At 41.4% G+C, this 16,245-nt stretch overlaps 1 protein-coding gene across 1 annotated transcript; it reads right to left on the reverse strand.

Moving 5' to 3' along the window:
* Positions 1-467: 467 nt before the first annotated feature.
* tbx18 (T-box transcription factor 18) lies at positions 468-10,096 on the reverse strand. Its single transcript, XM_068577213.1, has 8 exons — positions 9,679-10,096; positions 8,155-8,317; positions 7,779-7,880; positions 6,246-6,417; positions 5,620-5,787; positions 4,871-4,935; positions 2,560-2,654; positions 468-2,122 (listed from the first exon to the last, which is right to left on the reverse strand). Exons 1-8 carry the CDS (start codon positions 9,911-9,913, stop codon positions 1,587-1,589), a joined length of 1,536 nt encoding a protein of 511 aa, XP_068433314.1. The 5' UTR covers positions 9,914-10,096; the 3' UTR covers positions 468-1,586.
* Positions 10,097-16,245: the final 6,149 nt, after the last annotated feature.

Here is a 16,245-nt window from a genome sequence, read left to right on the forward strand (position 1 = left end):
TAGTTTGCATGGCCATTACACAATGAAGACACGAATGATGTGTGCAGAATGTGTGCGTGCCTGAGAGCAGTGTGTGTGTGTGTGTGTGTGTGTGTGTGTGTGTGTGTGTGTGTGTGTGTGTCTGAGCGTTGTTTCTTTCACACACTTTCTCCCTGTCTCCAGTGGTATTTTTAATTTATCTGGAATACAAAGCCAGTACAAGCCCAGTCTTTCACTGCTTTATCACACACAGACATATACGCTTTCTCAATACTATGAGCACTTACATGCCTCTGAACACGTAACCATACTGTCCTCCATTGTTTGTTCATTTTTAATCTATGTATTTTAATTTAAGCATTGTAATTACTTTATTTATAAAAAAAATATATGTGGAAAAAACACTCACACTCACCTTGATGAATAAAAAAATATGAAATGGCTTAAATTAGTAAGATATTGATGACATATTCACTTTCAACATGAATAGATATACTTTATTTGGCTCAAAAAGGTCACAGAGCGTGTTAATGTCCTCAGGCAAAGGGCGTGCTGATATCGCGCGTGTTTGCAAAGAAAAGCTTTTAGGTCAAGTTCAGGGTTGGCTGTTGCATACCTGACCCAGTCTAAAGAGCAGAAGCAGGTGCTTTTGGGCTTTTAAGTGCGAAGGGTCATGTAGCCCTGTATGTACACAAGTCTCCTACCGCCTGCCTTTCCTTTGCTATATACAGAGTCCCCATGTGCAGTTACATCTATGTCACAAGGGGAGATGCACTTCAGCCTGAAATCCAAACAGCCGCATCAATAAAACGTTTGTCGAGCCAGACGTGTAATATGAAGATTAGTCCGTCATCCATCATGTTCCCACAGCTTTAACCTTGTCGGTCCATAACTGTCACTGGGATGTTTCCCATGGTCTCTGACGGCCATGTTGTCACCATGTCCTGGTGGTGTGTGTAATACTTTTCAAGCCTGAGTGGTTAAAAGCGCCTAGTGCAATTTACTAGATGGCTCACACGTTTGTTATGTCAATGACTGGATTGAGAACATCACCAGGCATGTAATGATAACACAATGTATAGTATAAAATAACTTCAAAGGTAGTGTTCAGTCACGTTGCCAAAGTAGGCAAAATCAAGGAGGCAACAACATATTTTGTGTACAATAGATCACTGCTTCAGGGCGTCCTTCGAGGTGTTGAAGTGCTTGCTTGGGGTGCCTGGGCCAGCCCAGTTTCTTCCGAATCCATATTCAGTTCCAGTTCAGTCACTGTGTTACATTGTTTCAACTCCTTATTCAAAAATGCAGGAAGTCTCTCCTTTTAGTGGCCACTGCAGGCTGCACATTCACATGTACGTCCAAGAGAACATACTTGAGAGATAAGAACTTGGTAAAAAATATTCCCTTTGTTAAAGGAGTAAACTATTTTTGTCCACAGAGGCAATTGCATGATCTGTCTCTCCTCTTTGCTTGTCCACAATTAAGCCTGATGCTTGTTTAGCACATGGATGATTAATTCGTAGAACTTTCCGAACAAAAAACAATGTACACCCATTCCAGGATGTCATTGGATTTTTCTTGACAACCCTAGATGTCTGGAATCAAATTCAGCCCATGTGGGCAGTGACTTGTGAGACACCAACCCCCGGCTGGCTACCTGCCAGTCCTAAAGTCCTTGAGTTAAACAAGAAGCCCTGCTGTCCACCACTGAGTACACCCAGACTGTCCGTTAGAGTCCCACTGGGAGACGAGCCAAGGAAAGCACTCTGATGATTGGCAGCGGCGGCCATTTTATCAGGGCTGGCTGCGAGGCGTGGTGAAGGAGGGAATGTGTAACTGTACAGGCTGTAAGGCGGTGTGTGAAGACGAAGCCCAGCGTAACCCTGCGGGGTGTGGTTGGATAAATAGCCAAGTTGAGAAGCAGGGAGTGGCAGACCACAGAATCCTTCACCTTCGTAAGCTGATGGAACTCTCGGAGGGGGGAATGGCTCCGGGGGGTTGCTATAGCGATGGAGATGGTGCGTGGGTCGACTGCAGGTGTAGTCAGGCGGGCTGAGAGGGCAAACCTGGAAAGATGAGGAGCATGGGGATGTGGAGAGCAGGTGAGAAGATGTTCCGATTGCACCATGAGCTCCTGGGATCCCTGTAAAAACAGAAACAGAAAGATTGAAAAGTGAAACCTAAATCTATTCAAATTGTATGTTGGTTCAAATTCAACTAGGGATAGAAGGTCATCAAATGGATCCAATGAGTTTGGCTCAGTAAGGTTTACAATTCTAAAATGTTGAAAGGACATGTGCACAGGTGTTGGACCAGTACTTACAGGTATTGGACCAGTACTTGGTATTGTCAAATACCCTGAGTTAAGGTACCATAATCAGCATGATCAGGGATGTTGGATTATATGTAGAGTACAAATAATTTAAACGTGTTACTGTCAGGAGCACATAAGGAACGTTTTAGCAAAACGTCTTTGGTTAGAGGTTGGGGTGGGGGATAGGGAGACAAAGACCGTGCTGTTTAGGCTGGATGACTTGATTCATTCTTAATACTCAGAAAACTCTTGTTAGTTATCTTTACCTTGCTTGGTAATGCCAGGGATGTCTTCAAATGTGAGTGTTCGCAGGGATGGACGCCAGAATGCATAAGACTCAACCAAAGCCTCCAGACCCATCCTGTAAGACACACATAAACTGCACATGTTAACACACACATATATCAACATTACTGAACATCCTTGTCTTTCTTTATGTCTGACCCACACTAAAAGATTTTTCAAATCCTAAGAGATGTTGAAAATGTGAGAGGCCCCACACTGGAGCATGTAATCATAAACTTAACGTGTTTGTTCCTATAGGGTTTGGAGAGCAATGATTCATGAATTTTGCATCCTCAGTTGTCCTAGGGATTCCCCCTTCACAACAGGGTAATGCATCGTCAATTCAATTTATCCATCCATTTCCTTCCGCTTATCTAGGATTGGGTCGTGGTGGCAGCAGGCCAAGTAGGCTGACCAAGGCTTCTCTCTCCCCGCAACATTTTTTAATTCATTCAATGGGATACCAAGCCATTCCGAGGGCAGCTGGGAGATAAAATTCCTCCAGCTTGTACTGGGTCTTCTTTGGAGTCTCCTAGCATTTGGGTAGATGATGTCCGAGCTCCTTACCCTATGAGGAGTACAACTCAGAGTTTTGAGGTCAAAACGTAGACCGGTCAACGTTCACCAAGGCGGTCTGGTGCAGTGCCTACTTTACTGCCCACTCAATCCTACACTCACTTGTGAACAAGACCCCAAGATACTTGAACTCCTTCACTTGGGGTAGGCACTCTGTCCTCACCTGGAAGAAGCAATCCACCAGTTTCTGACAGAGCACCATAGCCTCAGATGTGGAGGTGCTGACTTTCATCCCTGCCCCATTGAATGCTGGAGGTCATGGTCCGAGGAGGCAAACAGGACCACAACATCCGCACACAGCAGAGAGGCAATCTCGAGACCCCCAAACCAGACGTTTTCCGCCACCCGAGTGCGCTTAGATATCCTATCACGAACATTACCGGTGATAAAGGGCAGCCCTAACGGATAATCCTTAGAACCGTTTACAAACAAGGGCTTTGCTGACCATTGTGGAAGGGGAGGATCTGGCCCTGAATCTGATTCTCTACCTTGCATTAGTCACTGATGCAGCTGCAGCCGCTCTCTGCCAGCATGCCTCATATTACGGCAACCACCTGGTGGCTATCTTAGTCGCCCGTGGGGCCTCTTTTGCCATCTCCATGGAGACCGCAGGTAATGAGGGGCATAAACGGCACGTTGCGATTGGCTGCTGCAAGCCGGGTGCACGGAGGTAATTGCTTTCACACGGCTTTTATGGGCGAATCAGGACGAAGGAGCAGGAAGCCGCAGCAAGGATTTATGAGGTGGGACTCCCCTTCCCCCCAATCTGCGTCTCCCTCCTAGGTGGGGCAGAGGGTTTGCTGTGGCGGGGTAATGCAAATGCTCTGTTACCCCTTGTTAGCGTGAGGATAAAAGTCTGCCCCCCCGCGGGGTTGTAGCCACGGTGATAATTTAGACAAGCTGCCCTGAGCGGTTGTTCCAAAGCAGCCTATCAGAGCAGGAGTTTACTTTGCAAACTGCTTGACTCTTCCTGTAATATTTAAGGGGAGGTTATTTTTTGGCCTTCCTGAGTTTAGCTTTTATTCGGGTCAGCTGTCAAGGTTATCCAGTTTGTTTTTCTCTATTTTCATCCCTCTCAAATTTTAGGTCTCACACGTTCCTTCTCCTCTATTTCTTGCTCTCCCCATTTCTCTCTCCCTCTCTCTAATGATTTCTGTTAGGCCTCAGGGGAGTTGCTGTTTGCAGACTGTTGGTGTTTTACTGCTGTGTTGTTATAATGTTGTGTTTATATATCTTTAGAAATGTGTTTATACAGATTTTCTTCAGGACACCCTTGATTTTTATTATTTTGCTGTTGATGTTTACGTTCGCGAGGCTGACTGGAATCTGACGCTCCATTTAGATTTGCAGCTGAGGTTAGATTTTTCCCTCTCAAAGCATGCGCCTGGAACTATGCAGTTGTTGGAATTAATGTCCCTTTAAAGTTAGAAAACGAAAATGCATCATTTAATATGGGGAAATCTAAGAAATATCTGCCACGTCTGTTGAGTTTAGCAAATTTCTTTTCTGCCATTTAGGTCAGATTTAATTGGGGGCTGTTGCACATTTTCCATCAGAAGAAAATAAATAAATAAAAAGCGTTCCTCCCCATAAAATCTGACTGAAATAGCTTTCACAAAAACCACAATCTAGCCAGAATATAATGCAGTCATGCATCCCACATTACCCATAATGCAGTAGATAATGTGAAAATCTCTGTGGTTGAATTGAACTCACCGGTTTCTGCCAGAGTCTCTGAAGCCTTTGGCAAAAGGGTTTCTGTCAATTTTCAGCCTTGTAATCTGAAAAGTGTAAAAATAAGACTCCAATTATGTATAACCAAAATAAATTGATTATAACATATAATGTGTAATGTATTACTCACATCTATTAATAAATGCATAAATGCAAATAGTTTGGTGCCAACTGGGCTGTTTGTATGTGTCTAATATATGTCAATGTCTATAATTTATATTCTAGACATTTATGTTTCCTTGTACATTTATGTGATGTTATGTATATGTGTGTGTGCATGTTAGTTAATCTGCGGGGCTGCCATGGAGCTGTGGGGGGTGTTGAAGGCCCAGATCTGTGACCCGCATCCAAGGTGACTTTTATAAGCATCGCCACCTTGTTCTGACTTTAGCCATCATTGGAGTTTGGTTAGCCAACCTTAGCTAACAGTCTTCTTCAACGCTCACACTGTGTTCACAGATCCAGTAACAAAAACGTTTCATTTCTACCTTGAAGACACTAGCATTGGAAATTGCTGGATTGAATTTTGAAAGTATGAAACGCTCAAGCAATGTTAAAAAGTACCCAAAAGATTAAGTAGGCGAGATTGTTTTTTTATACAATCGGTCCAATAAGTGCTACCATAGTTGAACCAGTAAAACACCAGGAAAAACTGTAGGACTTTTCTCTTTATCTCTGTTTTGCAAAACACACACACACCCATAGAATAATTTGCATTTAAAATGCCATACTTGTTGGTTCTGATATGCTGTGACAGTGGTGAACACAGTCTCAGGGAAGGCAAAGGTACGGGTGCCCTCCCCAGCAGGGATGGCTCTCACTGGGGATAACTCCTCTCCACACTCCTTGCGGATCACATGGACCCGCGGCTGGTACTTGTGCATTGAGTGCAAAATTATCTTAATTGGAACAACAAAATTACATATTCAGGCTTAAATTACAGACTGGTGTGATATTGACGGTTATAAAACATGATTGTTGGGTCATGCACATGCACACTGGGACACAGACATGCATTGTGTGAGCGTGTGTGCTTAGTATGGTTGACTGAAAGGCTATACCAAACGACTGCACATTTTATTTGGGCCACTTTATATCTTCGATTGTATCATTTTTTCTATGTTTTACTGTCAAGTACATTCTTCTAATATCAGACTTGAAATGATATAATTTACACTTTGACTGGATACTCAAAGAGTTGTACAATGAGCACAAGAAAATGTTTAAATAAAAAAAAAAAAGATTATGTAATCATATAATAACGAAGATGAATTGCAATGTATTTAAAGAGGCCACAATGAGGCATGCATAGATACTCATGACTATCATACACATATAATAGTAGCACAGCTCTTACATGTCCCTGGTCGTCCAGTTCGTTGTTTGTCAGTTTGAGTTTGTCAAAGCTGACCACCTGACGCATCCACGTCTCTCCGGAGGCCGGGGAGTCTGGGTGAATGTACACTCTGGGTGGCACAGGAGAGTCTGCATTCCCCGCAACCATCCACTTGGAGCTGTGATACACGTACCTTCACAATTCACACACAGTTTGCATTGTTTAATCCTGCTATGTCCCGTTTCATATGCACAACCAAAGGCATGCCAGAAAGAATAATCACAGAGAGAACCTCTTGAAAAGTTGAGGATTGAATGTCATGGGAATGTAACAGAATTCTATCAAAGTTGTAATTTTCATTCAACTCAGAATGGTTATCGGATTGGACTACTTCCAACAGTCTGCAGACTTGATGTTAAAGGTATTATATTCAAACGAAAAATTATATATACATATATATATGTATATATATATACATATATATATATATATATATATATATATATATATATATATATATATATATATATATATATATATATATACATACATACATATATATATATATATATATATATATATATATATATATATATATATATATATATAATTTTAATCTGATCAAGCATATTTTTCTTGTGTGCGCCATTTTATATCCTAAATATGTTAGACAAAGAGCCTGCCAAGTTAAATGACCGTTTACATGTGAAAGCAGGCCTAAAGCTATATTCTGTTAATGCAATTAAATGTGTCAATGTGAAACAATGTGAATGCCTATTAGGAGGCTGAGAGTGAACCAGCCTTTAGCTAGAAAAAACTGAATTAGTTCCTCATCTAGTTGCACGAGTGTTTATCACCTGCTGTTAACGTTTTTTGAAATAAATAGCTGCAGCCTCTCCCTCCGTGCAGCGGTGTCGCCTGCAGCTCTGCTGCGTGCATGTGAGCACACAGTTCACTAACCCGCTCTATCTCCAAAATCTTGTTGGACTGTTAAAATTACATGTGCTATAGGATGTCACTCATCACTCCACCACGCCACTAAAATGTGTTTACGTAGAAACAGTTCTTGAAATGTTTACAGTGTAGCGTGCAAAGACGAGCCGGTATTGATGCCGCTGCCGTAACATACTATTTTATTCTGCATTACAGTGCCATTTGTTGGTTTGACCTTGCAGGGTGGAGAGGTTAGGCATCCAAAAGGCCATTTCCAAAAGGGACGGCAAAACCGCCGTGACAACAGTCCGGTGCCAAGTGCCATTTGTGGAGACGGAACTTGCCTTGCACAATTTAAAACGTAGGTTGTCCTAGAACAGTCTATATAAAGAATACATGCTAACGACAATGACTGTAACATTCCGGTTGTATATACAAGCACTTGCCTTGTTTAATAATAGCTTTGTATATACACTTACAATTTTTTTAAATTTAATTTTGACTTTTGACAAATATTCATTCGAAATTGCATTTCTTGTCCAAAATGTGAGTGTGTGTGTGTGTGTGTGTGTGTGTGTGTGTGTGTGTGTGTGTGCGTGTACAAGTATTTGTGTGTTTTACCTATATCGCTTGTTGTCCACAGGGATTATATCCATGGCAATGTAATACTGCTGATGTGGATCCAGGCCTGTAACCTTCACACGCATAGCAGGGAACATCCGCCTGACAGGAAAACCAAATAAATCATCTACACTGGAGATTTCAGATCAGCTTCAAAATTAGATTTACAACACAGTATTGCTTAATAATGATAATAATAATAATAATAATAATAATAATAATAATAATAATAATAATAATATAACTATCCATTATCCTGACTCTTATCTGAATGATTAATATGTTATCATAAATATTCTATACATATATTTGACATATGTTCTTTTTCCCCAATGTATGTGTAATTGCTAATCTCGTCGTGTCCCCCTGCTCGTACCGTCCCGCCTTGGTAATGATCATTTCCGTGCCTATCTCGTGGAACCGCTTCCACAGGTCTGATCCCTGCAGGTCCACACGAGCATCCTCTCCGCTGCCGGCCCCCGGCGCCGGGCACAGAGCTGCAGGATGCGGGCTCTCCAGCAGCGCGTCCTCGCTCTCTGCTGCACAAGAGGCGAGACAGCCCGTTTTAAATATTAACCCATTCAGCCAGCAGTAGCAGGCCGAGATAGAAATGGTTTAATGCCGAATACTACACATTTTAAAAGCAGACAAACATACTGTACTCCCGATTACACAGTTCTATAAACATATTGAAGACCAAAGGCAAAATTCACGTTTCGCATTTGCATATAGCCCGAATATGACTAAATAATATGACTACATTATGATATCATTATATTACAAATAGACTAATCATGTAAAAAATAACAACAAGCAATTCAGCAGCCCGCGAAAGAGTTTCACTTCACTAGAAGTTATTTATTGCAGGTAAATAAAAATGCTTATGGGATTACGTTCATTAAACTCATGCTGCAATACACTGACATAATGCACTCATAATTCTATGTGTATGTGTATTTAAACTATAAAGTCACCCCACAGGCATCACTGAATGTAGACAACATATATTATATTATGAGAAGATAAATTGTAAATGAATTATAAACTTACAACTGAACTCAAATTGAAGTCCCAGTAGGATTAGTGACGATTTCATCGTGGAGTACTTGAGTTTAAATATGTTTTATGTTTAAGTGTTTATGTGTTATTATTGGTTTCGTGTTCAACACAGACCTCGGCAGTAGACATGGACATCAGACATGGGCCCAACGGGCCGAACTACAACAATACAAATCCTCCGTAGAATGCATTTAAATGTGCAGCAGATTCAAACCTAATTTGACAGGTTTTACGTTTTCTGCAGACCTCTTAGCACCATTTCCGTGACAGTTTCCCTTCTATAAACGCTGCTAATTAGCGTGTTTATGATTGCAACACTAGTCATAAAGCGCCTCATTAGTCACGCTCGCACCACTCACATTTTGCATTTACTAGACCGGGGAAACAATATCATAACACAATATCATAACACATTTATACTTGGAGGCTCTGACCAAAATCTATCATTCGGTTCATAAACTTAATCTTTTGCGATGTATTACTGCATTTTCCTCAACAATAAGCAGAATAGAGCTGATGGAAAACAAATGCTGCAATACAAAAATGTCAGCGAGCATAAGTCATTTCCTTTAAAAGTATAGGGTATCAAACACGCGTTATTACATATGTAGCTGTTGACCAGTGAACACAAAGCTTAGAAAACTATAACAACATTCAGAAAGTGCAACATGGGCATATTTTAGTGTATTTTAGCCTGTATTCTTGTGTGATAAACTACTAATTTGGTAGACTGATGAGGCCATTTTAACGGCCTATTTTATGGCATTGGTCATTTATTATTTATGTTAGTAACTCATTATTATCAATATTATGAAGGGCTTTTTGATGGTTATTTACTTACGGGACCCGTCACTTGTACACTCCGCCTCGCTGCCCCGGTCGCTAGAGCCCGTTCTGCCGGCTCGCGGCCCCGGGCTCCCGGTTACATCAGCGGCATCAGCTTGGTCCTCGTAGCCGGGGCATTCGGCCTCCTCTCCGGCCGTGCGGCGTCTCTTTTCTGCTCCGATTAGAGCCTCTACCGAAAAGGCGTGTGCCTTGACGCTCAGTGCGCACGGAGTCCGCCGCTTCTCTGCCATTTCTATCGGTCTCGGGGAGAGGAGCGGGGAGAGGGAGACGGTGTCACGAGTACGAGGAAGCAAGAAAAGTTCAAAAGAAAGACGGCAAGCTCAACAAGGATTCCACTAGGACGGTCCAGCTCGTGGTGCTCCGTGTTGTCCGTCAGGAGACGGGCAGCCGAGACACAGGCGCGTGTATTAATGTCTCCGTTATCCTTGAGAGCCGTGCAGACTTTTGGAAAGTGTCAACAACCGGAGTTTAGAGGAGAGACTGAAAAGGGGACCTGTCAATCACAACACGGAGCAACCAATCACGAACAATCACAGCCCCCTGCAACTAGGTTCCTGGTCCCGCCCGCTGTGGGGGCCGCTTGTGCCGCCTTATGTGGTCAAAGTAGAGCTGGTGAATGAATCATGTCTTCAGGGGACGGGGAGCGGGGAGATGGGGACGGGGAGCTGGGGACGGGGAGCGGGGACGGGGAGCAGGGAGCTGGAGACGAGAAGCGGGGACCGGGAGCTGAGGACGGGGAGCGGGGACGGAGAAAGGGAGAGGGGACTGGGAGCGTCTCGCTGGACATTGCGCGCATTTTCACACAACGGCCCAACATGCTCTGCATGTCGGATACCTTCTGACGGGGGCCCCTTGTGGTCCCCAATCTGGAGATGAGCATAAAGCGTGCCACTGTTTCACAAGTCTCTAAACATGTCTGTGCATTTTCTAACCATTATAATATACATGTATGTTTCCCATATAATATGTCAAAATATTCTTTATTGTTTTTCCTTTGTGTGGCCTTCAAAAGACGTTAAAAAAATCTGAATTCTGAAGTAGGTCTTTGAAAAGTCATTGAGCAACTGTTTCAAATAGCAGAAACAGCCACGCAACAAAAGCTCTGCTTCATGGAAACAGTATAATCCGCTGTATTTAATAAACACGCAAAACACATTATATGGCTTGCTAAAAGCTGTGTATTTAAATATTGGTAACATATCTTTGACTTCAAATTCAAACAGATTGCAGTCAACTGAAACAACACATCATCACTCTGAAAAAATAAAAAGTTCTGCACTGAAATAAAACTAGCTCAGCAGAACCTATTGATGACCATTATTGAGACTATCATAGCTTACAGTGCATGCTGTTTTATATTTTGATTTGAAAATGTAAGTACACAAATATAACTACGTCCACTTGAGTCAGTAAAGTAGGCCATGTGATTATCGTTACAGGATGAGAGAGGCCTAAACAACCAGCGCAGGGAGTTGAGAGATGAGCATGTTTGGAACTCATCTTCACTCTTTGAAGGCGGCGTAAATGAGCTGTGGTCACGCGGGGAATGCGTGTTGGTGCGCGTGGAGGGGAGAGCTTGCTATAAATAAACTACGGCAGTGAGCTGTGCGCGCTTGCAGGTCACTAAACTGATTTAGAATCTAAATATGTAAAATAAGTATTCAGTATTTAGCATAATGATGGAACAACATCTGCTAATTTGTTAAATAGCCAAGTTTATTTAAGGCCTTATTTAAATGTTGACGGACTTTAATTTGATTACGAGACTCCGTTGAATCAGGATTTCACTCTCACTATTCACTCTTTACTTCAGTGACGTTTCTTCCGTTAGATCTCTGTTCAGCTCAAGGCCGCTCGCGCTGATGGTTCAATAAACAGCACGTCGCATCGTTTGTTGTAACATTCAATGTAAATGATTAAACGTCATAAAAGGTCTCTGCACCCGGGTTCTCAAATCTAAATCCTTGCGTTTTAATAATCTTATATTTCTGAATGAATTAAATTGTTTCCGCTCTGTTTGATATTTCAATTAAACAAAGCATAGCATTGGGACTTTTCTTAAATAGCCCCTACACTTTAACAACTAAAATGTTTGCTTTTGAACATGCTACAACAACATTATTATCAAAAATTATAACTTTTAATGGTACAAGGTGAATGTTCAATTTCCTCTTATTTACTTCTCAGTGTATTATGTTTTATAATTAGCGTCTAAAGCCAAAAGCTAACACATTTTCAATAATGTTTCAGCTAAATGTCTTGTATTTATTATTTTTAAGATATGATGAAATATGACAAAAGCTGATTAAAGTGGCCTTATGAGCACCGTTAACAAAAGGGCATTCATCATGTTCAAACTTTATCATGAGTACAAAATTACAACTTGGTGAAAAGGGAAACAAATAATTAATATCTGATATGTTTTGCCATCTTGAAAAGAAAATAAGAAAATAAAAGATAACACAAATTTTAAAAACAACAATAATGATTATTATTATATCTCACAGTGTATTATTTATATTTATTGAGCTTCAATAATTCAATCATATTTAATAGATCCTCATATAGTTTAGTTTGAATGGATTTTTCGTAAGGTCTCATAGGCCGACTCTTTAATCCATTATTGTCATTTGGTACAGCTTTATTATAATATGAATGTGGTCCTCACCAAAACACATTTTTGTTGTAACGATCTGTAGCTTAGTTACACACATTTTGTAATGAAATCTCATTGTTTTTATACCTAATTATTATTTTTATGTTCATTCTTATTTAGCAGGTGTCCTGCATGGTTTTTGCATCTTAGAGAAGAAGCATATGCCGTTGGCGAGATTTGTAAAAGGCCTTCGTCTATCATATTATCATATTATACTTTATGTATATATTTCCATATATTATAGATTATGGAATGATTACGTCCAGGAATAAAGCTCCAAACGTTGACTCATAGAGCTTTTAACACTTGTTGTTCAGGGGACTCCACATGACATCGTATGTGTTATCTACATACAGAAATAATGTAAGGTTTTTATGTGGCAATAGTAATAAGTTGATATCGGCTATACAGGATACAATACGTCTACTTATTTGTCTCCAGACGATGATTTAGTGTTCATCTCTGTAAACTTCCTCATCACGAGCCTGCGCGCGTGCGCTGCTGCGCTAACGGGCTTGTGCTGTTGCTCTGATCTACTGCCTCGCGCCATCGTTATATTATATTTAACAATCAAGTATTGAATTTAATTCATTTATAACGAATTCACCTTTAAAAGATAACCATGCAGTTGAATAATATTCATTTGAATATGTATTCATATACAAGGGCCTACATTTTTATAGTTCTTTCAAGCTAAAATGATTCAAGCAATCAATAGAGCCAAAATGGAACGAGCACGTGCAGGTGCGCGTGCACCATGGCGTCTTTTACCGACTTTGGACTTCCTTTAGACAATCAGAACCCGGACAATGTTGCAAGTGTCATTTCAAAAATACATTTAGTCCCTCTGAAGGAGGCGTAACCCACAGCGCGCTGAACAGGCTGTTTATTAAAAACCTTTTGACATAATTACCTGTGCGCTTTGAAGGGAGGGAGAAACACGTACAGGGGAGTCTGGGTAATACATTGTTAACAGTTATTTAGCGCGTGCTAATGGGCACGTGGATCACTGCCAGGGCTTTTATGGCGGAAGTGGCAGCGGCTGGGAAAAGTGTTTGTGTGCGTGTGTGTGTGCGCGCGCGCGTGTGTTTGAGAGAGAGAGAGAGAGAGAGAGAGAGAGAGAGAGAGAGAGAGAGAGAGACCTAAACAGTGCAGTGGTCCTGGCGCTTTTTAGGGATTCAGAAGTGATACCTCCCCACAGTTTTGTAACGAGTCAATTTGATCTTTCCTGAAGGGGACAGTTAGGAGCTACAGCCCATGTGTTGAGAGTGTAGCCAAACGCAGCAGAGCATATATATATATATATATATATATATATATATATATATATATATATATATATATATATATATATATATATATATATATATATATATATACAGAGAGAGAGAGAGAGAGAGAGAGAGAGAGAGAGAGAGAGAGAGAGAGAGAGAAAATGCAGCACCCAGCTTCAGCCATATGCCTCTTTCTTCCTTGCAACCAGTCCTGGGGGCTGAATCCCATGAACTGCTGGATCCCCTGTATGGCTCCACTGGGAAAGTCATAACTTGGACTCCATGTCTACGGCTGTTGTGCCAACACTGCAAAGCACAGGGCCGCCGGGCCCCTGGAGCAGATCCTGCTTATGCTGGCCCAGGCACTCGTCATCCAAGTGAAGTGACCCCTGCTCTCTTTCATAAAGTTAACCTTCCATTGAAAACCTGGTATTTACTGATGCGCTTGATAGGAATTGATGGATCTTTGACATTTATTGAATTTTTTTACGAGCCGGTTCTGGTTGTGACGCCGTTTATTCAGGCCTCTGTGCGCCTCGGATGTTATTCAAGTTGAACTCCTGCCCTATGGCTGCAAATGCTTCTCTCTCTTGCTCTCTCTCTCTCTCTCTCTCTCTCTCTCTCTCTCTCTCTCTCTCTCTCTCTCTCTCTCTCTCTCTCTCTCTCTCTCTCTCTCTCTCGCTCTCTCTCTCACTCACACACACACGCACACACACACATACACACACACACACATGCACCCTGATTTACAAAATCCAGCTTGCAAAATGAATGTCACAACTTACTTTATGTCACAATGGTGACATAAAGTAAAAGAGAAATTATAATCAAAATGCAGCATGTGTAATAGTTTTTTTTATCTACCACATGTTCATGTGTTTACACAATTTGCTTGGCATTCATCCTTCAAAATACACAACTGATAATACAAACTCCTCATAGCAGACACAGTATAGACTACATATTGTTTTTTTAGGAGAACATTTGAATATAATTAACTGTTTTATGGCTTGAGGCTTATCATGTGATCCAACTAACAAGCTTATTTGTTTACTCATCATGCAGTCGAGTGCTTGTTTCAGATTTGATATTTTCTGGGACCACAAAACACAGGTTATAGAGATTGGCTGTAGTGATTAAGACAGAATGTGAAGCCAGTGGTGATTTTATTCAGGAAAGGTAAGGAGAGGCAGCCATGGGATATTTGGGTTCTATTGTATTGTTGATATTAATTAGTAGTTTGGCATGGTAAACACACATTGCCTCTGGCTCTAACAGGAATTACTCTCTTAATTAAAGAATAACGGTGCTTATATTTCTTATATTCCTATAGATAACGTTACGAGAGTCGGCTCTGCAGAAGGGCCTCAAACACATACATATTTCTTTGGCCGATATCAGGGCTGATATTATGCTTCTTCCCTTCATGTTTGCTTATAAAAGGGTGAGAAACATTACGCTGTTCTGTTATGCATTAAGCAGAGTCACAATTGGCTGAATACACTATTTATTTGCTGGCATTGAACACACTGTAAAACGGGCCAATTGTACTTGGTCAACAAAACTTTTTGCTCTCAGCCTATTTTGCTGCCAAGGCAACCTACTTATTTCATCCCCTCATAGCCTCAGGCCAGCAGGTCTGGAGGATTTGTATATGTGGGTGGTTGGTGGCCTTCTGGTGGAAGCTGCTGGAACTGGACAGGTTTGACCCTAGCATGTGTCCCCAAGTAATGTTCCAAAACCCTGCCTGATCATTTTAAGATGCTTTGAATGAGAGTGGGCTAAAAAGGAAATGTACACAGCAACAAAACATTTAATCTGATTACCTCACTACACCTAAAACAGACCAAGAGAAGGGGCGGCAGGTTGGGAGAGAACAGGTGCTGTTTTTATGACTTTCTCCATCCAGCGAAGAAGAGGTGAAAACATTTTCTCCTCTCAAAACCTGTGAAACCGCATGAAGATTTTGATCTGAGTGGTGTGTGTGCGTGTGTGTGTGTGTGTGTGTGTGTGTGTGTTTGTGTGTGTGTGTGTGTGTGTGTGTGTGTGTGTGTGTGTCTGTGTCTGTGGGTGTGTGTGCGTATATGCAAAGGTTTTTGATTACCTACTATAACTGCCAGGGAATTCTTTTATTCACAGGTGTGTGTAGTGCTTGTGTGTGTCTGCGTAGTCCTTGTGTGTGATCACCTCTATAGTTTCCTGTGATTAGGCTGCATAATGGGCTGCTAAAAACCTCAGATTAAAACTATGGTTAATTTAGCTCAAAGTACTACTTTAGGGGTTTTCTCTCATTTGCCAAGAGCAAACACACACGCTAACGAGCGCTAAGCTCATCACGGAAACGCCGCAATTTGAAAATAACAACAATCATAAAAAAACATACAAACATCTGCAGCTCGTAACGGACGTCTCAGGCCAACCCCAGAACACGTGCCTCTTAAAACTGGAGAACAACGGTTATTTTCATCTCTTAGATGTTGAAGATTTTATTTCTTTTCTCTTTCTCTGGCTCAACTGGAACCGCTTAGGCGTTTTTTTAATCAAAGAACGGAGTCGTTAAAATTGAGAAATAGCGGGGAAGGCGTCCGGTAAGCCTTCCTCTCCTCCCTGCTTGCATTCAACCCAAAGCTAA

This window comes from Clinocottus analis, unplaced genomic scaffold (genome assembly GCF_023055335.1).
Source record: "Clinocottus analis isolate CAN_PGR_092001 unplaced genomic scaffold, fCliAna1.0.p SCAF_15, whole genome shotgun sequence".
In the NCBI taxonomy this organism is placed as follows: Eukaryota; Metazoa; Chordata; class Actinopteri; order Perciformes; family Cottidae; genus Clinocottus; species Clinocottus analis.